This window comes from Bombus vosnesenskii, unplaced genomic scaffold (genome assembly GCF_011952255.1).
Source record: "Bombus vosnesenskii isolate JDL3184/JDL3185 unplaced genomic scaffold, Bvos_JDL3184-5_v1.1 scf7180000013285, whole genome shotgun sequence".
NCBI lineage: Eukaryota > Metazoa > Arthropoda > Insecta > Hymenoptera > Apidae > Bombus > Bombus vosnesenskii.
Window position 1 is genome coordinate 3,707,333 of NW_022882938.1, and position 27,543 is coordinate 3,734,875.

General features: G+C 40.9%; 3 protein-coding genes and 1 long non-coding RNA gene across 5 annotated transcripts in view; 2 read left to right on the forward strand and 2 right to left on the reverse strand.

Moving 5' to 3' along the window:
* LOC117232288 (paired box protein Pax-1-like) lies at positions 1-18,379 on the forward strand. The gene is made up of 3 exons (XM_033491600.1): positions 1-984; positions 15,832-16,476; positions 17,144-18,379. Exons 1-3 carry the CDS (start codon positions 966-968, stop codon positions 17,611-17,613), a joined length of 1,134 nt encoding a protein of 377 aa, XP_033347491.1. The 5' UTR covers positions 1-965; the 3' UTR covers positions 17,614-18,379.
* Positions 16,320-23,083, reverse strand: LOC117232290. Its single transcript, XR_004493101.1, has 4 exons — positions 22,602-23,083; positions 17,434-17,603; positions 16,959-17,332; positions 16,320-16,440 (listed from the first exon to the last, which is right to left on the reverse strand). It is a non-coding gene; the product is annotated as an uncharacterized LOC117232290 (long non-coding RNA).
* Positions 16,869-27,543, forward strand: part of LOC117232285 (DNA polymerase epsilon catalytic subunit A) — a 19,141-nt gene continuing 8,466 nt past the window's right edge. For both annotated transcript variants that reach the window (XM_033491590.1, XM_033491591.1), the window contains exons 1-3: positions 16,869-16,879; positions 27,179-27,312; positions 27,392-27,515. In XM_033491590.1, coding sequence (XP_033347481.1) covers positions 27,227-27,312; positions 27,392-27,515 — 210 coding nt within the window. In that variant the 5' untranslated portion in view covers positions 16,869-16,879; positions 27,179-27,226. The remainder of the gene's footprint in view (positions 16,880-27,178; positions 27,313-27,391; positions 27,516-27,543) is intronic.
* On the reverse strand, positions 24,281-26,777 carry LOC117232287 (pinin). The gene is made up of 5 exons (XM_033491599.1): positions 26,425-26,777; positions 25,866-26,058; positions 25,618-25,791; positions 25,255-25,549; positions 24,281-25,176 (listed from the first exon to the last, which is right to left on the reverse strand). The coding sequence occupies exons 1-5, from the start codon at positions 26,583-26,585 to the stop codon at positions 24,863-24,865; spliced, it is 1,137 nt and encodes a 378-aa protein (XP_033347490.1). The 5' UTR covers positions 26,586-26,777; the 3' UTR covers positions 24,281-24,862.

Below are 27,543 nucleotides of genomic sequence, written 5' to 3' on the forward strand. Positions count from 1 at the left end.
ATGTTAATTCGTGCGTCGTGCACGTATACGCGTAGAAGGAGTCTACTTACACAAGAGAGCAGGCGGGGGACCGCGTTCTAAAGGCTACGCTACTAGCCGGAGAGGAGATTTCTTATTTCTGCTCTGGTAAATCTGTCGTCCCAGTCAGTGAGGCAGCGAAGGGCGAGCCGCGCACCATTGACCGTGTCCGTGCTTCTTTTTTCGTCTCGTCTAGCCGCGACTCCGCCGTTACTGCCTTTCTCGTTCTCGCTGCCCCTTCCCTCCCCCCTGCCCCTTTCTCTTGTTCCTCTTTTTCGTTTATGTCCACGTTTCTTCTTTTATAGGGCGAGTGCACACGGACACGGTGCCGCGCACCGGATTATTTACCGTTCAATTGTCGCGTTTTTCCGTGTACAGCCGCGAGAACGCCTTCAGTGTCCCCCTTCGGTGCGCGTGAATGAAGGACGACGAAGGAAGGCGGCGTGGCTCCCTTCACGCTCGTTACCACTCGATTCATCCAGTGTTCTCCACCTTTCACCTGGCTCGCGTGTCCTTTCCGCATTCGCCCAAGTGACTTACCGATACCTCCTCGGCCAACCTAATTACCCACGTATTCTGTTATTCGTTCTGTTACGTGTACGACAGGAGAATTTCAAGATCGGAAGATCGTTCGAGATTGTTCGAGACGATCGGGGCGATCTGTTGCACGTATCGGTGGAAAATGTGAAGCGGGAGGGATGCTGATAGTCGAAGGAACACGGTTGGTGCAGACCGGTGAACGGAGTGCAGACTTTATGAGATCGTTGCACGAGCTTTGCAAGCTATTACCGAGATCGGCAAATCGGAAGATCGAGTAAGCGAGTCGCGCGATCAGCCTGGATAGTATAATTAAAGCGGAGAAAAGCGGAGTGAACGGGGCAAGGTTTGCGGAGGAACTGGAGGAACCGCGTTGCGCGTAGCCGACGGCTGCGAGGCTGCTCTTCCTCATGGATCCCATCGTGCTAGGTGAGAAATTGCTCCTACGATTCCCACTTCGTGTTCGTATCATACGACAACGTAACTACGATTACGTAATGATGTACCTTTTGTGAATATTTTTTTTTAATAAACATCGCTACATGTTGAGGAAAATTCATTGCTGGTTTGTTGGAACAGTTGGAACAGTCGAAGAAGAATTTGCTTTATGTTGTTGAAAATAGCTGGAGAATGTCAGAAACGTATCTGCGGAAAATTATATTTGAACGATATTTGTTGAACCGTCTAATTATGAAACTAACGCGATCGAAGAGTCGAAACTCGTAGAAGCAGAACTTTCGAACTTGTCGGATACAAAATACTTCGCTCGAAAGTTTTACGACAGTTGTCGCATCTTCTACGAAATTGTAAAATATTGAGAGATAGTCAACGTACGTAACGATACATCGAAGACCGACGTTTCGCTAAAAATAAGAGATACGTTGCCGTATGTAGCTGTTACGTTACATTGGTATAAGCTTACGTTAGCGTTACATGCCATAGAATTGATTTACCACGCTTGATATGTACTTTCGTCAAACTTTGAGTTCTGTTAGCGTCACGTTATTTCTGTTTCGCGATTAATGGGACCATCCGCGCCTTATCTGCGGCGAAATTTCAAAGCGTGATGTAACTTTATATAGAGCGATGAATCGCGGGTGTCTCGACGCCGGTCTCCTAGTGAAACTCATTTTCTTCTCGTACGTTTTTGCCCGAATGCGACTGTTCGACGAGATGAAAGATCGAATCTCGATGGCGCGCGATGTGTTTGCATATGCCAATCAACTTCGACCTAATTGAATTTATAATTAAATGAGACGTGGCGCTTGGTTGTATCTTGGTGTGGCGCCGTCGCTCGCCACTTATTAATTTCAAGCGAATCGCGTACGATAATGAAATAGGTTGCCAGAATTATCTACCAACACGAGCGCATCTAAACACCGTGCGCAAGCTCGGTTCATTCCAATTTTTTGTTTACGATCGCTAGAATGCATCTAAATCTCTTCTATCGGCTCTGCCAGTCTCGACAAACGATATTCGATCATTCCTCGATCGTACGACCATCGTCCAACGAAGCTCTCTGGTTCCTTTTCATCATCATTTTCACCGTGTAGTTGCTCGAAAGAAATTTTAGACAATTCATTTACGAGAAATGCGTATGAACGACGATTTTTCAAAAGAAATCTGTTAACGGAGGAGGACTCGTATTATAATTTTTTAATCCCAATCTCGCTCTTCTTTTTTTTCAACAAATTATACGTACGAAAATTATACGTATCAGCAACGATCCTGTCGTATTCTATTTTTCCCAAACGTTAGAAATTCGTTAACGATAACGACGTGCAATGGGTTCAAAAAGCGATCCAAAGAACTGGTAGCAGAGTTAAGAAGAAGGAATATGCGGAAACAGAAATTTATTTACTTATCGACGTACGACCGAAAGCGTACGCATTAGCGTACGTAAGCTGAATAACGTGCTGACTTGGACAGCCGATAAGATCGATACGATTTACGAAAGCTTCGATATAAATATATAGATAGTTGGCAAATGGTGGAATAATTCGCGTGAAAGATGCTACGAGTCGATCCATTCATAGAAAGTATACTGTACTCATTTCTCCAGAAACCTTTGACCTTGCTGGGTGCCGGATGCCCTCCTCGGCTCCTTATCGCTCTGCTTTCGATCTTTCTTCCTTTTTTTTTTCTTTTCCTTCTGAAACTCTCGACCAGGCGTAGCAACCGTATATCGGGACTGGCCGTGGCCACGAAGCGTAGAACGAATCCGTTCGGTGTTTAATAATTATGTCAGCGGCGTTTTCTGGCTTGACGAATATCGAAGTGGACCGTCCTAACGAGACTGTTTCGCAGACGGTTCTCAGGGAGCATGATCTATGCCACCAGATACCGGTGAAACGTCCAGCCAACTGCGCATTTCTGTTAACTAAACAGATCTTTGGAAATACGGAGAGAGTTTCCTCTGATATATGTTATCGTAACGTTGGCTGTTATTACGCTATCCTCCGATTTCGTCTTCCTCGATTAATTATTCTTATCGCAACAAATCTGGAAAAAAAGTTTATTCCTTGTACAACGTCGATCGTATTGTACGTTGACGATATATTGTCATTTCCAAAGGCAGTGGATGAAATCGATTTAATAAGAATTTTCTAGATCTTACTTTCACGATGATGTTTTCTCTCAAATGTTCACCGGGAAAGGTTCTTAAACATTTATTCCGTTTTTCGTCTATTTTCCCAACAAATTGATCCACTTTTCGGTAAGATGAGTATCCGCGCCATGACACGATAGTTGCAAAACGTATGACAATTGCAAAAGTGTCGATCCTCTTTGGAAAACGTTTAGAGGAATGACACGTCCGATCGACGATGCTGAACCGAGTGCACGATGACCTACATTTTGGTAACGCAGGATCATAAATCTCGATGATGTTCCACGTTTATTGTGACGCGCGAAACGCTGCCGATGACCTAGATCTATCGTTACCCTTGCAGCAATACCGATCTTTACACAGACGTATGGACGCGCGACATTATTTCGTACATGTACGAATCGCCGGCCAACCTATCCATCTTACTTACGCATAATTAAAAAATCTATTAGCTCGAGTGTTCCCCAAAAAGTATTCGATTAGGACGAAGACTTTGTGCGAGAAACATGCAATAAATCATAGGAAGCGTAGACAGTATACGCGATACGGGTGCTCTTTTTAAATATTTATAAAAATCCGGAAATATCTAGTCGTACGAGTCATGTTTTTCTTGATGATAAACGATAAATATACTACCGATTGCGTTAATTCGTCGAAATAGGTCTATACGGAAACGAGTTTTAGATTTCAGGCTAAAAATCGTGGAAAACCGCGTTTGTCGCTATTTTCCATCGCTCGTAGCTCGTAGCAACGGTTCCAATGAAATTTTCAGCACTTTCGGTGCTATAGCGTAACTGGCATAAATCTATAAAACGTATCGTTTAATTTTTCCTTACAGCATCGGGTGGAAAAGTTGTAAAAAGCGACGTTTATTATCGCTGATCGATCGTAATTTTTTTCGAAAGTTTCTTACGCCTCATTCAGCGCGTTAATTCTTCTAACTTCTCAAGGAAATCCGAGTACTTCGATTCGATTTTAAAAATGTTATCCTGCTTCGAAGGGTATATTTTAATAGGACCGACCGCGATGATCGCGTTGTGAAAGTCGGTAAAATTTCGCAGCGCGAGTAGAAAGAAGAACGATGGAAACGGAGGCGATGTTTGAGTCGGTTTAAAACGCCTGTGTTATCGGGCTCTGGTTTTTTCTCCAATGACGTTGACAATCTCTGAAGTCATTGACACCAATACACCCGTAGCCACATGTACGGTTCAAGACCTCGATATGTAACCGCGGTACATTGGAAACGTATTCCGTAGATAAAACGACGTTTTATGTTCCTTTTGTATTCCTTCACGCCTGTTTACGTGGGTGAGACATTACGGCGGACGATACAAATTTGTCACGGTACTTCGCAACGAACGATTGACCGTTAAACGATCCTCCGTTATTTTGCACTGATCGCCAACCGTTTCACAAAGCTATCTGTGGACGTTGAGATTCATCAATCGCGTTTAACAATGCTCGTAATGTGCACGCTGCTATCGACGTGCAATAATTAAGCGATTAATGCACTACTGGTCGGCTGATGCTTAATTCTTAACTGCTGCTGTGGGGGTCCAGTTAGAATAGTATTGTTATGCTTTCGCTCTAACGCTAGAACTATAGACCTGTAGTGGCGTTGTAGTGAAAATAAACAGGTATATTTCGTTGTTAGACCGCCGATGTTTATGCAAATTCATATCTTACGAGGACAAAGATTTAGTTCACCTACTAAATATTATAAGAAATATCGTACATACTGCGAGGTCCAGACTAGTTAGAAACAACGTTGTACTTTTGCTTTAACGCTATGATATATAGATGTATAGCTATAGATAAGATAGGACTCGTAACATAAAAGATTATGATTAAAATGAAAACATCAAATGTAGTGGGAATAAATGCGTATGTTTTGTTGTTAGATTTCCGATATCTGCTTATGCAAATTAATAATACAAAGAGAAAGCTAAAAAATTAAAATTAATAAATTCTTACGAAGACAAAGATTTAGCTCATCTGTATTAAATATTATACAAGGTTTGGACATTTCGTGTAGTTTTTTATAGACGACATTGGAAAAGATTTTCGCGTTAATTTGAATGAAAGGAGGATACTGTTCGATTCTGTAGTCTAAGTAGAAAATCAGATTGTTCCCTATGAAAGATTGGGGAGAACGTCTCGCGTCTTATTGACACTGTCAGCCAACGTGCAGTTACAGATTCATTAGCGTTCAATTAGTACCGTTTGTTCTAGTTAAACAAGGAAGCTAGCTTTTAAGGGTCCAGTTGACAAAGGACTGCTCAAATACTTGTGCTGGCTTCTGGAGTTGTCTGGAGCTACCTACCAACTGTTCTGTCTCTGACTTCCTTTCTCAGGGATGTTTCGAATCCTCTTTCAGCCCTCTCAGAAGGTTTGAAAACTTCGCGACAATTTGGTCGTTAATTTCTCGACCCTTTTAAAGCTAATTTCCGTATTTGCTACTATGACTTTTGACTAAATTTAAAGCAAATTTGCTAACTACAAATTACAGATTCCTAAAGGTCCTGCAAATACTCCGAACGCTCCTAAAACATCGTCGTATCGAACCGGTTCGTAAAATCTTTCATTCTGGATGTTTCATCGAGTTTAATTGTAGGAACGTTAAAACACTGCCTTACGAAGTGAAGCTAAAACGATTATCTACCAATTACTATCTAAATATACTAAAATTGCATCGATATCGCTAAATACGTAAATAGTGGATTACCCAAACCGTAAGAGATGATATCTTCTTTTTTGCGACTGTTAAGCAACACTTTAATGTGTCTCTCTCGTTCTCAGAATCATATTTTCGGGATTATGGAACTTTCAGTAAAATGTTGTTGCACGACGATCTCTTCGGTCGTTTAAAGGAATGGATATTGTTAATGAATAAATTTGGAAACATAATCGACTCGTTGAGACGGTAAACGATGTAAACTATTAAACTATGTAAATATCTCGATTGGAATAAGAAACACATTTCTGTTTATTTTGACATTTATATTACCTACTAAACATAGTTAAATTTGTTTATTTGATCCTATGCTCTAATTCGTATCTAAGTATCAGGACGCCTGCTATTTTTATGCGATACTTCACGATTAATTTAAAGTATCCAAGAAACAATTTAATCGATCAATCTTCTGTATACGACGCTGCAACCTAATATTTGTCCAAATTATTTGCATTACAACATGATATAGTATTATAATAAGTTATGATTGATCTCGAAAGTTTGCTGATCTAAATCCTATTAGAAAAATTGAAGGTAGATTAGATCAGATATTCGAAAAAATCTGTTCAAAATCTGAATCCATATTATATAATCATCCACAGTTTATACATAACACGAGTCCCTTGTAGTCTAACGTTTCAAGCGAAACGATAACTCTTAGAGGTTTTGATCATTTTTCAATGACTTTTCAGGTTCACTGAACTTCTCGCGAGTGTACCAATGCCTATGAACGGAAACCTTCGATGAAAACCTCGATTTGCACATGTCTGTAGGAATGAAAATTAAAAGCTGCGAATGAAAAGACGAAAGAATGTTTTCGACCGACATTAACGAAGTTAACCCTCCGACTGTACCTCAGGTAATGTAGCGTGGATCGCGATTTGGCTATGAAAGCGTGGCAAGGTGGAACGTATCGTATGGACTATTAGATACGGCATATAGTCATCCACAAACAACGATCGTAAGGCGAAACGATCCGGAGATGTATCGTTGACAAGTTATTACTTGCACGATTTGGACGTGAAGTTTTGCATACTCGTCTCGTGATTCAAGATCCTGGCGGCCCGCCACAGGGGTTTCTTCTAATAGCCCATCCCAAAAACCTGTCGCGACTCTATAGCATTCAGAGTCGAGTAGCAATTTTCGTCTCGGCACAGAACATGCTTTCAATTACGGCTCGCTCTTCGTTTACTTCGGTATTCATCTTCGAGGTCTTCGTCTTCTCTAGGAAAACTTAACTCTCTCGATTCCGTCTTCGGTATATTATACCGAATGATGTGCCAGAATAGACAAAACGATCGATCGATAAATTTCCTTAGAAATCTCATAGGTAGATTCGCAAGTTTGCTAACTTCAAATTACAAATTCGTGCTTCGAACGTTTCTGAAACATCGTTTCATCGAGCTGGATCGTAAAATCGTTTTATTTTGAGCGATGCTGCGTTATTGGTGAGTTTCTGTGATTTCTGTTTTTACAAAGTATATTATACAAAGTTAATTCCTTTTCCAATTTTCCTAATGCGCAGAGACTAAATTTGATGGAAGGGGAAGGTCGTTATTAATCATTTAGGCGAAAGGAATATTATTTGTTTAATTTAACGAAAATCGAGCCGCGTTTGAAGGATCTAAGTGAAAAAAGGGAACGTAATTTTCGGCGGAGCGCGTTTTTTGTTCGTCCATCGAATATATTTCGGTCCCACTGTCATCGCGTATTCCAGATGTGAGCCGGCCTCACGCACACGCGTGTGCGAGATAAATTTTGCACGCGTGTATTTTAGGTTGCGCGAAGAAAGGTACGGTCTCTCGGAGGGAAAGGGAAGCCGAGTAAAAATCGCGCGGGAAACTTACAAATCTATTCGTTAAACGCTTAATGAATAAACCGAGTGCGTAATTTCGTCGACGAGAAGAGACGCTTTCAAAATCACGATTTAACTGGTGATTAAAAAGTTGAATTGTACGGGCTCGAAGTTGCGAGGAAATGAACGTCAAACGATCGGTATTATCGACCGTGGTTGAAAACTGAGCTTAAAGTTCAAAGGAAATGGTTGGATATTTACAAGGAACATAAACGTCACGGTGAAAAATTTTGAAGAGAAGAGTTGCTTGACGAGATAATCGTGTTTCGTTAGCAGAGGAATCAGAGACTTCGATTGAAAATCATCGTAACACTCGGTTTGCTCGGCAGCCGCATGTGGAAATCGGCAGAGCTATGATGAAACTATGTTCGACGAGGTCAAACGAGGTTATCATGAAAAATGTACCGCGATTAGCATATAATTAATTTCCTCGTGCATCGAGTTGCATAAATTTCACGCTTATAAATAGACTCTCTGCTAATCGACGAAAAAAATTCAAAATCCGTTCTTTCGATGTCGGGATCCGACGAGTTTTTTTCTTAAAGAGTTCGCGAAAAATATATTCCTGGCATATATAAATTAACCATTCGCGATAACGTGACATGATTTACGATTTATATTACTTGCATGTAACTGCGTGTATTGCCATACTTGGATCGAACGCGATAGACGATTCGATTACAATTCCCAGTTTTTAGATTACGCGAAATCCCGTTCGAATTATTGAGAATCTTTTCGGTTTCGCAGCAGAATCGAAGAAAAGTAGCAGAGGTTTGCGAACTATCTAACGAGCTGTTATACGGCGAATCGGAAGCATACGTTCAACGCACTTTTGTTAATTATTAACATTATGACTGCGTAAGAGGTGGCACATAGGTCCTAACAATTCTATTTGGCCAGTGCCCAGGTTATGAGGCCTCTGGAAATAATGATGAAACATGACAGGACTATTTTCAACGTCTGCGGATTCAACGTGAGCACGTGTTATAAATCTATGCTCGTGCATCGACTCGGTATTCCGCTAAGTATTTCGGCTAAATATCAAGATTCACGACCCTTCAGAATATTCTCCATTCCATGAAACGATCTCGCGAATCCTAACTAGCTCCGCGACTCCACCTCGTTAACTATCCTTTCGTTAATTTAATTAATTACCGAACGCTCTACGCTGGCGATGAGACCAAGTTCAGTGCGTAGTAGTACGAATACGAGTTAGTTCTAGTACAAAGGTCTCGCTTTATGACATTCTATTGTTAATCGTAGGAGATTATGTTCCGCTTTATTTGGATCGATTCCGTAGAGTTCGAGAACGTACATGTACTTATGAGTACTTAGACACTTTGATTAGATTTGAAGGAAACCAAAACTGCTAATAAATTTGAAAGGAATTTCATAAAAATGATAGGTCGAGTAGTGAAAGGCAGAAACTAAATATTAGGAATATCATTGGATATTGTTCAATAGAAAGCCGAAGCAAACAGAAAACTACCACAAGGATATCGACAACTAATCTTCTATTTAAAGTACTCATAAAGCTTCGAATTTACGTAATTGAAATCCTCTTATGTTCGAAAGCGTCGTTTCCATTTGTCAAGTTCCATATAAACAGTTCGAACCTATTTTCTTTCAAAATATTCGTTAAATAAACCTACCTTCTAACGATGTATCGAGGTGGATGGAAAAGACTAAAGCAAGGAATGTAGATCTGATAAACTCAACACAATCGTAGAGATGGGCAGGCGTATTGGCGGAAAATGTCACATAAATACAAATAAAACAACACACAGTAATGCGTGAAAGCGAGCGATACAGAGCGGTGCCATCCAGTGCTGTACCACTGTATTCGATGGATTTCGAGCCAAAACTTGCTCCAGATCGTTTCAGATCGTTTCAACTTGTTCCACGTTCACGGTGTAAAACGAAGAACCTTTAATCTTCGACACGGTGCGGCGTTTGCGTTGGAAGGAACTAATCAGTGACATGTGGGCGCCGGGGTGCAGACGAGCGCGGAAATTAAACGAAAGATCCGTTTCTATAAAAGAGGAGCGAGAGGCCGACAAAGGGGATAGGCAGAGGGGTCGATAATTAGCGAGTGAGAATGGTAGACAAACACTGGTCGCGTTTCGGGCATCTATGTAAGCGGAACACGTGTTTTCGAGGGTGACACTGACATCCATCACTCGTCCGGTGTACGCCCACATCACGGACTCGCGCGTCCGTCGTTCAACTTTTCTACTTATACACCAGCAGCGTGCACCAGCCGATTTTTGCTGCTTCTTTTATCCGCGACAATTTGTTCCGCCTCCCCGGTATCGTTTTCGCAAATTTCCAGCTACCAAATTAGTCGATCCTTCCCTCGTCGTCTCGCCGGCTCGCTGCTTTTTATCGTTTTCTTCTTCGTTCCTTGGAAAACGAAGCGTGCATGCCACGAGAAATAATTGGAGGATCGTTTACGGTTTACACGAATAACAACATACATAGCTACGAGCGGGATCGAAGAGATTTAGGACCACGCGCGAGACGAGTTAGGACCATGTTTCACTTTTTCAGTTGCGCGTCGTAAACGTCAAATTGTCGTTAGCTGTCCATGTTATTACCGAACCTGTGTAAAAGCTCGTGCACTGATCTATTTGATACATTGCTATACTGTGTCGTGCAGCTATATTGCTACATAAATTGTAGTATGTCGTGCTAGAGTTGAACGTTATTGAAAATATCTGGAACCTATTCAAATTATGATTCGAAGAGAAAATTTCAAAATGTTTGGCAAAATAACGAGAACATAAATTACCTGATACGACAGCTCATGTGCAGCGTATCTGAAATGTTACGAATTGCAATCCAAGCGGGAGAAGTACAAGTTATTAACATATAAAAGTACCTATACTCGATCTCTCGAAGCTCGTTCTATAAACTTACATAAATTGAAGGCAACCTATCTCTATAAAGGTATGATATATACCTTTGGTCCGCGTGGTTTTCGATCAATCGACCATTCAACGTAATGTCCGTGTCACGGTTTGACGTTATCAATTATGCCTGGACTCGCGCTATCAATCTCGATCACGAGCATGACGTCGACTTCCATCGTTTCTCTAATATAACCCACGATTGTGGTAAAATCGTCTGTTAACTTATAAAGCTTCCGTTGATTCGCTTGTGATTCATTTCATTTTCTTTCCCTTTCTTCCCTTTTGCCCTGCGTCTACGCGAGGAACCGCTCAAATTTCTCGGATCCCGCGAATCGAGGTGGAATATATCGTCGTAGGAAGATCGAGTGGACGCATACGTCTGCGAATCGCGCGCGTGGAACCAACGATCTGGCCATTTCACGCGCGCACACGCGCGTGAACGTCGCGGTGCACGCAATATTATTAGACTTTTTCTCCGGTCTACGGTGATAAATGGCCGACATCAAAGGGTCCGATGCGTGTAGTCATTTTACACGCGTGTAATACACGTATTCATCGTTGAGGAGGGTGAACCGTGCACGCGTGTGTGTCTGCACACATGCTCTGCACCCGGAGGATCTCTTTCCCATTCGGGACATTCTTCTTTTTCTCTGATACTGTCAACCGAGGAACATTGACGGTGTAGAGTTTATTAACATCGATAGGTACGAGCTCGTACACTTTAACATTTACAATTCGTCGCTCCAGTTCTTAAGCCTGATTTGTACCAGCGGTCAAAGTTCGATCGATCAAACGCTCGGTGTTTTTTCGCGATTTTTATTGCTACTATGTCGATGCTACGGTCAAAAGATTTTCACTTGAGCCGATCGTACCGCCTATTGTGAATGCTCTCCTTGAATTACGTATATAGCGATTTTGACCGACGGTTGACTCGATGCGATCTGACCGTACCGTGATCGCCAGTGTGAATGAAGCTTAAAGATATTCGTAGCGCGACGATATCCCTCGAAAGTAAAACACGCTGAGACTCGAAAGCCATATAAAGAAAGAAAGAAAGCCATAGAAAGAAATTTCTTGGCTGTCTACACTTCCTACACGCACACACTAAGGAATAATTCAGAAATGGACAGAATGACAACTTCGCATTGTAACATAGAGATATTTTGCACGCTGAGATTACTGATGCTATATATTCCACAATTACTTTGATTCGAAACTGGCGAGGTCGGAGCTGCACTTGAAAAAGAAGGATTCTTCTAGTCGTTTTACAGAACATAGATGTTAGTTTCCTAACAACTTTGTGAAACCGGTTTTTCCGTAATTGATCAAAAAGTCAGTTTACCAGCGACCTTACTACAGGGAATTACGGGTTAAAACTTTCAACTTTGAAGATGAATATCTCTAGCACTATAAATTGACTCTATAAACAACTATAAACTGGCAGAACTTGTTGCGAATTTGTATTCTTTATACCAATGAAACATACGTGAATCAGTCAATTACATTTCGATCGATAGGATTGTTACAACAAGGAGGTAGCTTTACTTTCCAGTAATTCGGGAGAACCAGCAAGAACCGACTCAAAATCAATCAAAAGCATGTCACTTTTACTGAAAGTGAAATATATTCACGGCCAATTAATATTCGTTGTAACAATACCGAAAGACGAAACTCTTCTTCATATGCTTCACAAAGAAATCAATGTATTGTGCAATGTCTAAATTGGTTTATAAGATTTCGATATTTGTCTTCTCGAATCTAGTTTTGTTTTCGTTCCTGTTATCGGCTGGACTTACAAGCTGGTAGACTTAGGGAGAAACCTATAAACCGCCGAGAATTTATTGCCGACCCTTATTGGATTACTAGAGCTTAGGTCCTTTAAGACTCGAGGACTAATGCTCGAGGAGTAAGAAAAATATTTCCCTTAGATCGCATAAAGAAAGGAACATTTCGTTGAACGTAAGGTGTGCTATTCTGCAAACAATCACGAAGATAATAATTGTTTTACATTTTCGTTACTTATAAAGACGACAAGTCTTAGAAGAAATATTCCTATTTCTTAAAACAGGCTCCATATCTGGCAGCCCAGAAATTTTATCTTTCAACGTCTCTGTCTCGTCCGACAAATTTTTAATTCCACTTTACTTCCAATTCTATCGCGAGCGTGATCTCGATTCGGCGAGTTGTCGACAGTTTCGTGGGAACAGCTCGAGAGCCAAGGAAATTCATCGTAATTATAAATCTATCATGCGAGCGGTTTATCCCTTCATTAATTACTCACCTATAGAAGAGAGCCGACGAGGAGCACGCATAAACCACGGGGCTTGTCTTCCGTTTAACGAGCCCGCGCTGCTCCCTCGCGATCGAACGGTTCGCCGGCAAAAAGACGGAGTTTTAATGTAACGCGGGTCATTAAGTCCAAATCGTTGGAGTTTAACGGGCCACGTCGGGGTCGTTCCACGAATCGGCGATCCGCTGAAAAACTCGCTCCTTTTAGCGGGGTGATTCTTCGAAAATCGCCTCCTCGTTTGTCTTTCGATTAAAACCGGAGAGCTTTTTCCGGATTAAAGATAATATTTGCGTACCTGTCAACGGTAGATAAAAATTATGTCGTCTATATAACTCGTGTAACTCGCAATACAGTGTCTAACATACGCGCTAACTCGAAAAGTAACAAAATTACAGTAAAGGTATTGAAATCGAAACACCCTCGTCTTTGAAGCGCTTTATTGATACGATAACTGGATAGATAAGACGAAGAAAATTCAATGCTAAAAAACGATCACAGCTATGAGCTGGCTCAAAATTCCCTTCGTCTACGTTCTCCAGAAGAACGGAGACGCATTGACGATCTTATCTTCCTGTTTAAATTTATTAACAAAAAAAAAAAATGAACTGTTTTAATCCATACCATATCTAATATAAAATATAACGATCTAATATAAATCTAACATCAAGTAAAATGCGATTCGATGACCCTTCCAGACCTTTTCGTTCCTCTCCACTTTTTTTCACAAAATTACTACACAGCTAACTTACTTTAGCCTGATCCAATAGGTCCAATAGAACGTGTATATACACAGCAATGAAATACGTAACTCCGTAGACTCTCTTCCTGAATCTTTCAAAATCTTCAAAACTTCCACTCTACGTGTTATTTATTATAACCGTCTAAATTATATCGTTGTTTTTATGTAATCTTTCAAAATACACGATAATATTGTTTTATTCGTCTTTACTGCTCTACGTGGAGTACGTGAAGTATCGCAACTGTAATCCGTAATAGATCGTTTTTCCATGTATAGATAGATAAATAAATAGACAGATAAATAAGTAAATATCTATCAGCGAACAGCGAAAGAAACGAAAGTGGCGAGATCGCACCATTTGAAAATTACTTCAAGCGTCGTAAGTTCTAAAACAAACTTGCACCACGTAAATTGATAGAGGATCGTCGATGGTGGAAACGTGGCGTAAAGGGCGCGTGTTTCGCGCCTCTGCCAAGAAGCCGCCATTACGGGGAGATCGAGGGGATGTCGAAAAGGGGGACGAAGAAAAAAAAAATGGTGGCCGGTGGCCGCGCAAAAACGCGTCTCTACGGTCGGCGGCGTCGCCGACGAAACTCTTCTTCCAGGAATCACGGAGGCATCGTAGGGCCCTCCTTTCCGCCGCGGTTTTCTTATTTATTCCTCTTCTCCGTAACGCGTACGTCAGCTCGGCGTTCGCGTAGAAAAGAGAGACGATGAGTAGGGAATATGGAGACCGACGTAACCGAAGGGAGAAAGGGCCAAGCCACATAAATTTTGCCCCTTCCATGGACGGAGGAAAGTACACTCGCGTTCCTCGATGACGACTTCGTACTTCCTTCACGGATATCCGTTCACCTCTCTATTTCTACTGCACGCCACTTCAAATAGATGCAAAATGAAGAAAGGAGCTTTCGATCCTCGACATCAAAGAACCTGGAAGATGTCAACGCATTAACGTTTTTGCACTCGGGAAGACATCTGTTTGCGAAAAGGAGGACGTTCAATTCCTTTTGGTTTTCGTTCTCGTTTACGTTTGTTTCGTGTCGATCGTAAAGTAATATAGAACGAGGTATTTGCATATTGGCGAAAAATTCTATTTCGAGCGTCGCCTATAAATCCGCTGCGTTTTCCTCAATAATGGAAAATTAACGTGCTCGCCGAGAGACCTAACAACACTTGAGCATCGGTCTCTCGAGTTAAAGATAGCTCTCTTATTATTCTCGTGACGGGTTGTTGTCTTTGCTTACCGGAGAATGGAATTTAGGTGGGTTTGGAACGTAGTTAGGGGCAATTGCTAGGGCATTGCTTCGCTAATTAAGGGTTGTTACAGACGAGCTCGGCCGAGTAGAGGCAACCGACGTACATCTGCATCTCATTAAAACCCAACCCAGGCGCCAGGTGTAAGGCTCGATGCGAAGTATATTATAGTGGCGTTATTTAGTAGCCTAACCCGTCGAATCGATGCGAGATTACCCGCTCGTTTTACGTTCCAGCGTAACGTAAAATTATCCATGGCTTTCCCTTCGCGACGATTTTATAAGTCGACGTCGCGTTGCTGTTTCCGCGAATCGGAACGCGGGATTCGAATTGAGAAACGGGGTGTCACGTATCCGAAATAAGAGGACCGAATGAAGCAGAAATTTATTAAGAGTTTTATGGGCCCGGAGGGTCGCGACGTAATCAACCGCGTTTTAAAAAGACGACCGACCCAAGGTGGCTGCCTAATTTTTCTTCGACTGCTTCCAACCGTTCTTCGACCACAACGAAGACGACCAGAGTTAACGCGCAAGTGGTGAGAATTTGCTCTCGACGTGTTCGCTCTCTTCCGATATAAATGAAGAAAATCTTTATTTTTAGGCTAATGCTCCCAGACGATCAACGAATATTGGACAATATTATACCGACAATACGTACACGTTGATCCTTTTAGTTGAGAACCTTGAAACATTTATATATAGATATAGCAATGATAGTCTGAGGGCAGCCTAAGATCGTACAACGAATGTTCCACCGGCGGAGAGTAATTTGAAGAAACAACAGTTACAAATAAAATTTATATATCGAGTCTGGTCGTCTCGAGTCGATTGCCGTTATAGTTACCAAAAGCTAATGCACCGTTCGACGTTGTTTACGGACAGAGAGTAACGGGAGCGAACTCGGTGCAGATCAGCAGCAGCAACAGCAGCAACAGCCCCATCAACAACAGCAGCAGCAACAGTACGGCGAGGTGAACCAATTAGGGGGTGTGTTCGTAAATGGCCGACCCTTGCCAAATGCGGTCAGGTTGCGAATAGTGGAGCTTGCACAGCTGGGCATCAGGCCGTGCGACATCTCGCGGCAGCTGCGAGTCAGCCATGGTTGTGTCAGCAAGATCTTGGCCCGGTACCACGAGACAGGCAGCATACTGCCTGGCGCGATCGGTGGCAGCAAACCCCGTGTCACCACCCCGAAGGTGGTGCAGTATATCAAACAATTGAAACTGAAGGATCCTGGTATCTTCGCTTGGGAGATCAGGGATCGTTTATTGTCGGATGGCGTGTGCGACAAATACAACGTGCCATCGGTGAGCAGCATCTCGAGGATATTGAGGAACAAGGTCGGCGCGGCGACCGCGATTCATCATCATCCCCATCATCCGGCGCATCATCACCATCATCATCATTTGTACGCGGCCGCGGCCGCGGCTGGAGCCGCCCTTTGTCCTGTCCCGTATCCGCCGACGCCTTATCACGCAACGCCGCCGCCCGCTGTAACGCATCATCACCATCATCATCATCATCAAGGTTGGTAGCCTCAATGATCTCGCGACTTCTTGTTCTTCTTCCTCGAGCGAGAACTTTCTGCGATTTTCAGTTTCGCGCGTTCGCATCCGCGTTGCATTAGATGATTATATCAATGATATACATAGATACGTATAGGTATCAGAAGTGCTATTATCGATAACTCTTAAAGGCTATCGTGGTGGAAGTTTCACCCCGTCTTCGTGTTACTTAGTTGATCTTGTTGTTATCCGATCGAGTAGCATTTATTCGACTCGGCTGATTTCTGAGATAAAATGGAACGCACTGGGTGAAATTTCGTCGCTCGTAATATCAACGTGATTCCCTGATAGCCTTCAAGGGTTGCATTCGGAGCAAAGTTCTCGCTCGAGACGCCAACCTACCGGGCACGGTACGTGACACATTGGTGGAAGAACACAGTAGGTGTGGCACCTCCTCTCTGTTCGTATCCCGATACGACAGAGAGGAGGAACAAAAACACAAACCTGTCCAAAAAAAAAGAAAACTTCGTTCTCCACCAGCGCAACTTGAAGTGTGCGTTCAGTTCTAGCAGCGAGCTCGCGGGATATCAGGCAACAGTCGCGTCTCTTTCTTCCATCCTGATACGAGCGCTGAATAATCGAATTCGAACGAACCTCTCCATACCAATTTGGTACCGGTGCGTTTCCAGTTGGGCCGACGACGCCGGGCAAGCTGTCACCGTCTTCCCCGACCGCTATTCATCCCGGTGTCGGCCATCAGACGGCTACTTCCGTCGGTCTACAGTGGCCGAGTTCTCACACGGTTCACGACATCCTCGCCACCGGCTGCAACTTGATCAATTCGCAGTCGTCTCCATCGCCGACGTCGCCATTGTGCGCTACGGTGAACAATAATCATCACCACGGTCACCATCATCATCATCATCAGAGCAACGACAACGCTGCCAGCAACAATAACAACGAGGAAACCAGCGGTTACCATCATCCGCACCACCATCACCATCATCAGCAGTATTACGCGTCGGCTCTGTACCATCATCATCATCACCATTCGGACACCGTGACCCCCGTGGCAACCACGTCACCGGTTCTCACTGTACAGTCGATCATGATGCAGTCGTCGGCGACGAACAGTCAACCAGCTAGTCCCTGTAATTGAAACGATCGTGACGTTAGATAGGATTTTATCGGATAGTAAACGCGAGTGGTGGAAAGACTAAGTAACTGGATCGTGGTATAAGACATATACATAGTGGTTGCATATGTATCCATGAGTTAATAATCGATATGTAATTAAGGAAAAGGACGATCGAAACGACGAAAGTAAGTGGTTGTAAGTGAGAATAAAGACAAGAAACATAGGAATAGAGAAAGAGATATGAATAAGTACCTAATGGGGTGTGGCTGGCAAGAACGGTATATCATCTCACCAGTATTATATATTTTTATCGTCATTTGCCAAGAGTGCCTTCCTTCGAGTGCCATAAAGAAAATTGTACGTTCGTTATAATTCGTGAAACGGACTGTGAGAGAAGACGATCGAGATTGTCGCAACTTTTGAAAAAAGGATTTGCACGTTACTCGTGGAACCTGCGAATACTGTTTTAATCGTTTACCTTGTTTTATTTTTTCTTTTTTTTTTTTTTTTTGTATGTTTGTTCAAACTTTGCGTAGATTTAATGATATAATCGTTAAGGAAAGAAGATCGTTTATTCCCAGCGAAGCGAGATTTACGAGCGAGACGTTCGAAAAAAGCTCCCCCGATAAATTGGGAGGATGTTGTCGATATTATTTAACTGATAAACATGTACGATCGTGTCACGATTGTGCGATTATAGTCCTCTGCCATGCTTTTTTATGGAATGCAACTTTTGTCATTGGGAAATATATATTTTCCGTCAAGTTAAACAACGAGCTTACGTACTTCTTTTCCTTCTTCCAATCTTTTTCCATCCATACTTCGAAATCGAAGAGGAAAATCTACAAAGGGCGAAGGTACCTGGTATGTATTAAACAAATTTATCAATCAAAACCAAATTGTCGGAATGGCGAGATTTAAGTCTATCTATAGTTTCTATAATTACTACAAATACACAAGTGCCTTGAATGAAATTAATACTAATTCTCAATAATTACGTAGCCGTCTATTTTCGTGATACGACTTTAGATCCACATAATAACCACATAATATTATCTTCTACGTGTAACAAATACGACGCGAGTCAGTAGCATCTATCATTGTTGATCCGAGACATCGAAAAGATCGATCTGATAACAACGTATCTCAGACGGACTGTCTCTTTGCACGGCGACTTCGCTATAATTCACCGAAAATTTTTCCTCCTCCGACGTTAATTTACTTCCTAGCTCACGGCTCAGTTGGCACGCTGAAGAGCTCGAGAATACAACGGTGCTTTAGATTTCCTACAACTTCTCTTCTTTTTGGCACACCTTTCGAACGTTCGGTTCCCTACGGATGATAGTAAATGATTTATTTATTTTTTTATCTTTTCTATCTTTATGTAATTTCCGAACGTTCAAATAACGCGGCCGTGTTTCAGTCGAAGTTAATCTGTTGCGGTGATCTTCTTAATTACCAAGGCTTCCGCGAAGCAAAAGGAGAAGTTCGTTTGAGACGCTGCGGTCCAGAATGAAAGAAAAACCGGCAGAGTCGTCGAGATTTAGTCGTCGGTGTGCTCGTGCAATCGCGAATTTCCAATCGATCGAAGCACAAGGTACGTATTCAGTTTGATCGCCGCTCCAGAAACAGTCGACGCCGTGCTCAAGAAACGACGCAGCAAGAAGAAAAGGCACAATATATTTACGTAGCTTCAGCGGCTAAACGCGAGTCTATAATTGCCAACTGTAAATTGCTGCGGTTGCTTGCATTTTAAATTTCAAACTCGAACGTTCAAATGTCCACGCGTGCAAACGGAGCTTTGGATTTCAGCCGCTTCGTCTTGCAGGGAAGCTTTCAACAACGAAGAAATTAACTTTTGATCTTCGTTCCGTCGATTCTTGATTGACTGCGGCCAGCCAACGAATGAAAGAGCGAGTAGAACGTATGTAGAAGAATGGGATAGTCGTAAAGCACGTTCGATGGTATTGTGTCCGATGGAATTATTGTCTATCTCGGGCTTTTACGTATTCTGTTAACGGTCTTGTAATAAATGCGCGTACATGGATCGATTCGCGCGTAACTACCGATAACGTGGACTGCTTGATTGATGCTTCCATTCCGAATAATCAGCAACGTTTCTCTGTAACCACAGATAATGGCCGTGCAATGTTTAATGAGCTGCGATATCGTTCTTAAGGCGTACAAGCTTACGACTAAATTAATCGTTTCCTCTCTTGTTTTTCACAGAAACAATGTTTCTGGAAGAGAGCTGGCCGTTAACGTTTTGCCATTTTAATTAAACTTCGACCGTCGAAATGCTCGTTGCATAAGGGAACCCTGTTCGCCACGTAGCTTCGACTACGAGCAACGAGAATTATTCAAGAGAAGTAAGTACAAGTAATAATAAATCGCGGAATAATAAATACTATAGTATCCTTTCTGCTGATCTTAAATTTGCTAATGTTAATTATTTGTGACAACAAGCATGGATAGAGTACATAACACGCTCGGCGCGCTCTTCCGTGCAAGTACATACGCGAGCGCGCACGAGCGTACGAAAGCACCACAAGTTATAAAAGCAAACGGACCGGCGTTGTCCAATCAGCGTTGATCGAGCGTGAAATCCCTCCTCTTCGACGAAATTAGACACCCACTTGGTGCTTCCAGCTTCACGATTCTTGGCCAAAATAACCAATGATAGTTTTTCCAATGGACCTCCTTTCAGCCGCCATTTATACAAAATCAACGTGGTCGCCATCTAAACATCGTTGGCTTATCATCGTATTTCATCGAAGAACGAGAAAGGACGAACTTCTCTAATTTCACGATCATCGCCTGTGTCGGAGACGATGTGACACCAAACAAACGAGATTCACGAAACTCTAAAAATTTGTCGAATCGTTAGCTTTGCTGCCGACGTACACGCTATATAACCGTTTGCCTTTTTCTCCTGATGTTTAGGCGAGTTATAACATAATGAGCATCGCGCCGGCATGACGGTCTGTCCCTTTGAAATACGAATATCCCCTTTTCCATTCCGCGGTGAGATACTCCGCCCCGATACTCTATTACTCCCTAGTCAAAGGAGCGACAGAACCTGCTCACGGGAACCGCTTCTTTGGAAGTCGTTCAGTGTCGGCTTTCCATGTTCTCATTAACAGCGGGCCGCTTTTATTAACCGCGAAAAAGAAAGGGGGATGCACCTTGGTCCTCGTAGTCTCTCCTTCCTGAAAAATTCTCATACGTGCGTACCGTGGAGAGATTTTCTGCAAGAATGAAAGAAGGAAGGAGGAGGAACAGAGATCTTGTGACGGACCGTGTAATGACTCCACACTATGGAGTAACAAGCGAGAGATTCGCGGATCAACCAACGGATTGGTCCATAAGTGCGTGCGGTTTCGTATTCTCCGTCGATATTTACGACTTCTTCTCAACGTTGCGATAATTTTTGGACTCGTCGTTCGAAGAATTCCGCGATCCAATCTCCCAGTCGTGGAAAGAAACATTCGCCTCAATTATAACGGTGGGAGCAAACATTTGTTTCCGTTAATCTCCGTATCTTTCGAACGATTAATCGCTTTGTTATTGGCACGGATAAATATACGCGGAAAAAAGTACGGTCGCACGAAGGAAGAAAACAGAAGCTATCGAACGACGTACCTAACGACGGTCATAGCCGATAGGCGATTATTATGAGATATAATATTCGATATGAAACGAAAACCGCGCGAACTATTATCGATTAAGGTAGACATTTAATAACGACGATTTACTGATAAACGGAAGACGAATTATTAATCGTGGTAAAGAGACTTGGAGTATATCTCGAATTAGAACAACGTCCAAAAATTTCGTTCTTCAAACTACGTACATCGTCGTGTAGAAAACATACAAAGTAATTTATCTCGGATGTAAAGGCTCCATCAAACAGGTACAGGTTCTAATATCAGAGGAGTGGACGGACATTGGCCGTGAATAGGCGTATAAATTTCCACGGCAAATACACGTCAGCGGTTTTTCAACGAACATGAGGACCCAAGCGTGAGATAAAGGTGTTCCTGGTCGTTGTGTCCGGTTGCGATTCCTTGCCGTTTAAAATACGGCGAGTTCTGGTAGCGAGCGTTTTGCTTCGCGCGGCACGCCGTGCTCGCGAACTCCGTCGCGCTCGATTACGAGCTACGCCATGACGAAGATACGCTAATAAATTAACGGGTAAATAAACCCTCCGCGAGAGAACAGGCCGCGCCGCGTATCTGTCTCGCTTAGAATAGAATAGAATGTATTAGAGGAGCACGGGCACGATTAATGGGCTGAGATTTCGCGCAAGTGGAAAGGCGCAGCGTCAACCTCGAGCCGCACGATTTCCCGAGAACGAGCTGAGGTAAACACGCTGATGGAATAACTTTTCCGTACTTTGAGAAACGTGCAATTTTTCCGTACAGTCTGTACAAACCCTGTGACGAGTCCACTGCGCGCCTTTTACGTGTCAAGTTTGTCAGCTCGTAGTGTCCACGCTTAGAAGAAGAACAACTCACGGTATTCTGTTTGCTGATAGAGCGTTAAATGGTCTTATAGACTGTCTTTGAATCATCGAGAATTTCAAAATCAATCTGTTAGAAACATATCGCATTACGATCTCACATTACATACACTGGTTAGGTATCTTACTTTTAATCGCATTGCGTTAAATACCAGCAATGCAAAGTAATATTTGAATGGTAACTTATAACATGTAATATAATATTTTATATTCTAATAGGATTTTCTTGTAAATAAATCGAAATTAAATCGTTCCTGTCACATGTTCTTTCACCTTCTCGATTCAAATATCGAAATTCAAATATTCGAAGATCTTGGTAGAATGATATCTCCAATCTGACATCATCTACGTTTAAACAGGATTCCTGATCTCTGCTTCTTCTTGTTCCATCTTCTCTTATCCCGACGACAATGAAGTCTCTTTCTCGATAGGAAATAGAATGAAGGGAAAAGAGTAGAAGGAAGCGTGGTAATTAAGAAAACGTCACCGTTCCCGTGGTCCAGCGTGGTTCCTCTCGTCTGGAGGCGAGTCTTTGGCGCGTTTTCCATTCGGTGTACAAATAGCTCGCAGACCCCTAGCCCCTGTCGGCTCCTCTCATGTCTCCGCGACGCGTCGCGTCGCACGCTTCATGCCTCTGCGCTATCCGATGTCGAGCGTCGCCGCTCCAACTTTTAATCTGTTCCCTTTTTTCGCTTCCGTGGACGAGCGACGGGTAACGTGCGAGGCGATCTCGTGTATTTACCTCGTCTAGTCTTCAAAGCGGTTTTTAGAATTATTTATCAGCTGGTAAAATGGTGGAACAGAGAGGATCGTATTTTATCTGTGTGGTAAAAACAGAATCTTCTTTTACCTTGTTATGAACCTGCTCCGTCCAATTTTAACGAGTCTCGTGTGTCGTCACACGAGATAAATACTTCAACCACGAAACTACGAAGATTGTAAGAACGTTAACTCATCCGAAGCAAAGGTCTTGTCGTTTTTATTTAATTCTTCAGAAATTGCAACTGTTTTCGTTTAGACCAAGGAGTAACATCTCGCGCGTCTTCGAAAGATTTAACGAATAAGCCTGGCTATTGTCTCCTACAGCGGATCAATGATCATTTTTATTCGTATTCGTTTACAGAGTAGCTTTAATTGAACCCGATCTTACTTAGAGTAATTTCATTTAAACGATATTTTAATGTAAATATTTTGTAAAGAGGTTACCGCTTACTGTCCAAAGGAGTTATTTTACCAAAGTGCAAAAGGAGGATGGAACGACGGCGCAGAGACGCATTAGCCATATTCCGAGGTTGCATGGCGGAACGCCCCTTTCATGCCATCCCCTCCTACCTTTGAATATCACAGGAAAGATAGAATGTCCCGTAGAATTCACCGACAAAGATTCGGAATTACGTTCTGGGCGTAAATTAGTTAACGAATTACAACGCTTAATCTTCGCTTCTTTATGAACTGTACCTCTTCTCATCGCTGAATCGTGTATCATCTTGCGGGGTGTTCAAGTTCGATTAAATGACAATTAATGAACTTTTAAAGTAAAAATGATACTTCTTCGGTATTATCCTTTGTTCGAATATTTACTGGAAAATTAATTTAGTCTGAAAAAATTTAATTGTAATTTAGTTAATTTACAAAATATGCGAAAAGAAAATGTATGGGTACCATAATTGCCCGAAAAATGCAACAGTATGCAAAGTACTTTAAAGACGATTATCTCACGTAGATTTATACTACGTATTCGATTCAGGCAAATTTAAACGGTTTAAAAGTTATTAATAGTTATATTGTAAATTCGATCAATAGTAAAATTTTAATCGAATATGTAACAGAACTTAACTAAAGACGAAATGGACATGTACATAGAAGGATCTCGTTCATCTTTAATTTATTTAAAAATACATGTAATTCAAAAATTTGTTTATCTCTTATTTAATAAAAACAAAAGGAAAGTTATCTTTCTTAAGATAATAAATTCAAATTGATTTTATGTAACAAGTATCTACTAATATTGCTATGGAAAAAAGTTATCGACTTTTTATCCATCATAATTAATGTGTATCATACATATGGTGTGTACAACAAAAAAAAAAAAGAAAAAAAAGGAAGGAAACACAAATATACAAATTTTCGTAAGTATTTGAATTATACTATGTTACCAACAGATATGCTCGAAATTGGAATTTATATTTTATTCTACCATACACATAAAGCATTAAATCACTTATTCAATGCTTCTCTTCTTCACATACGTATTAAAAGACAGATGCTGATACGAAGAAAACAATGAGCGGACTATTTTACATAATGTTTTCCAAACTATAAATGTATCGATTCAATTTACGACTGTTTATCGTCATTTATCGACTTATTTCTCAAGGTTTTCGTCCTACTTACAAGATGGTAATTACTTAAATAATATTCTACAACAGCCATGATACAAATATATAACATTTAAAAAATATTGGTTCCAATGAAATGCAACTACATTCCGGATCATAGTGTTTCTTCTTACATCTAAGAAAAATCTGAATAATGTTTGCTACTTGACGAATGATGACAAAATGAGCATGTAATTCGATGAAGGAATGAATTTATATCTATATGATGACAAGTAAAAAGTGAAATGTTTCCTTTGAAAATTGTAAAATTCATTCATACATGTAAAGTGTTGTGTAAGAAAAACATCTTCTCCTTCGTTGGACCATTCAATGTACGTAATATGTACAATTATTGTAAGTACATTTAATACTAGCCATTATTTTCATCTTTTACTTCGTCTACCTTTACTTCCTCCTTCTTTTCAATATCATTCGTGTTTTCGTAATTTTCATCTTTGTCGGATTTTATGGAAACATCAGCCGGTTCGTTATTCTCTGATTCTAAGTTCTTCTCTGGATTTGGATCACGATTCTCTTCTCCTTCTTCCGTCGATTGTGGAACTTCAGCTGTTGCATTTAACGTTGCGGATCCATCAAAATTTTGTTGATGTTTTCCGAGACCTACTTGCAATTCTATAGCTTCCAGCTCATCGATCAATACCTTCTCTCTTCTTTCGATCTCCTCTGTAATATAAAACAAATGCATATTATAATTCCTTTTATTTAAAATTTATACTTAAGGCTCTTTATCGAAGCGCGTACCATGAAGTTCTTTCGCAGATTGCCCTAGTAGAATATCAGTTTGTGGGTGTTTACGCTTTGGTACGTAATAAATAGGAGGTTGGGCACGCGTTTTTATAAACGAAGCAAGTGGTAATTGCGCCGCGCGCCAATCTTGAAATTGTCGGCTGCGCGCCAATTTTGCCTCTAGTGCTCGGACTTCTGCTAATTGCCGTTTACGCGATAAGAATAATTGTTGTCTTTCTCGTCGTAATTCTTCCTTTTCTCTCCTTCTGGCTTCTTCTACTCTTGCCTCTACTTCTGCTTTTTTATCTTCCTACAAAGGATTGTTATTTTCAGAAATATGAAAAAAAATTTTTTCTCGTATCAAGTAGAGAAATATACCTTTGCTTTCAGTTTAGTTTCTTCTTGCCGAAATTTCTGTAATGTTCCTAAAAGGGCACCAAACATTCGTTTATTCCTTTGTCTGCTACGTTCATCTATTCTTTCCCGTCTAATAACTTCCTGTCTAGATGGAATCTCTCTTGGTGTTGCTATCACTCTCGAAGACACTGCTGGCTAAAATACCCATTCAATAATAATACATAAAACAATATATCGGTAAGAATGAGCAAATTGTTATAGAATTCTACCTTAATAACATTATCATCTTCATCAGCACTATCGTCATTATTAGAAGGAACACGTGCACTTAACCGACTGAAAACTGTTTTTGGTTCACCATTTGAACCTTGCCATCTCCTTTTTCCACCAGGTAGTTCATTGTTGACAAAATCAGAAACAACACGCCTTCTATCCTCTTGCAATGGTCTCTTTTGTGATAATCTATTGAAATTATAAATGCAGAAGAATATTTCAATAAATATACACATAGTCTTCCTTTCCTATTTTAATAAGGTTACATAGTTAAGTGGAACGAATATTTATCATTACCAAGTTTGGTAATTATGTATCGTGCACTTAAGCAAATAAAGCTCTTATTACAACATTACTACGATACGTAAGTAAATACAATGAGATCACGTATAATTTAATAAAGTGGAAACTATCGAAATGAAATAGGTTATGTTTGTAGACAACAGTGTTTCATTCAAAGATTATTGAACTATTAGGCAAGATGTATATTTTATGAAATAGCATTTTGCTATGATGGTTTAAGGGCATTTGGAAATAAATTATTCAGAATTTAACCTGGGTGGTGGTTGTAGCGGGCCGTTTTCTCCATCAGGGAGATCCCGGCCCAAAATCTTTCGAATACTTCTATCGAGTCCCCGAAGACCATCTCGAGCGGCTTCTAATTGCGCTTCTAAGCTTTCGGCACCCCAGGCCTCTTGTGTATCTAATTTTCTCATTTATTTATATCTCTGTACGTTCACTTAAATTACGAAGTCAATTCACTTAACGATTGTTGTCGAACCGCATTACTGTCGTGGAGCCACCTACAATTTCGTTCCTTTTTCCAAATCGATAAGTCTCGGGACTTTTCCTTGCGCTCGTAGATCATACCTCTAGTAAATTTCTCATAATGCTAACTTAATATATTACAATTGGCTGAATTTATATATAAAAAGTCTAATCTTTAGGATATTTAAAAATTTGTTGTAAATTTTCAGAGCAAAGAAAGGAATAAAAGAAATGATGAGATTGAGTTTTGAAAGATGGCTTTCAACTAAAATTGTAATATCATATATACTTACATATGTATTACTTGAAAATATGGATTAAGTAATTTAAATAAATGTAAAAGTATATTATATACAAAAACAAGTATAATTTTTATTGTTATTCAACTTACATATTATGTATTTTTATTAGAAATATTCTCTTCTTATTCTCTATCTTATTACACACATATGTATAGACCCATAAGATCTATTGGCGGGCAAATTACAACCTGTACACATATACTTCGAGTAACACAGTGCCTTGTTGTTTATAATTAAAGTTTATAATTAAAGCTACTTATAGTTTACGTAATTGATTATCGTACAGAATGACAAGTTTACAAAATACAGGGAAATTTCGACCGTTTAAGGAAAATACAGGGAATAATCAAAGTCAAGAAGGAAATGCATCAGGGTAATTAAATTGTAATTTAAACTATATTATGGATTACTAGTATTTTTGTAATTTATTCACTCTTTTTACATTTCTTTAGAGAGATTTCAGGGGGCAACAGGGTAAATGAAGTTAATGAAAATATAAGAATAGATGGTTTATATGGTTTTCATAGAGTAACTGATACGAAGGAAAGAACAGGATTTCTTATCAATATGCATGCAGTAAGTATAAAAACCATATAAAATATTA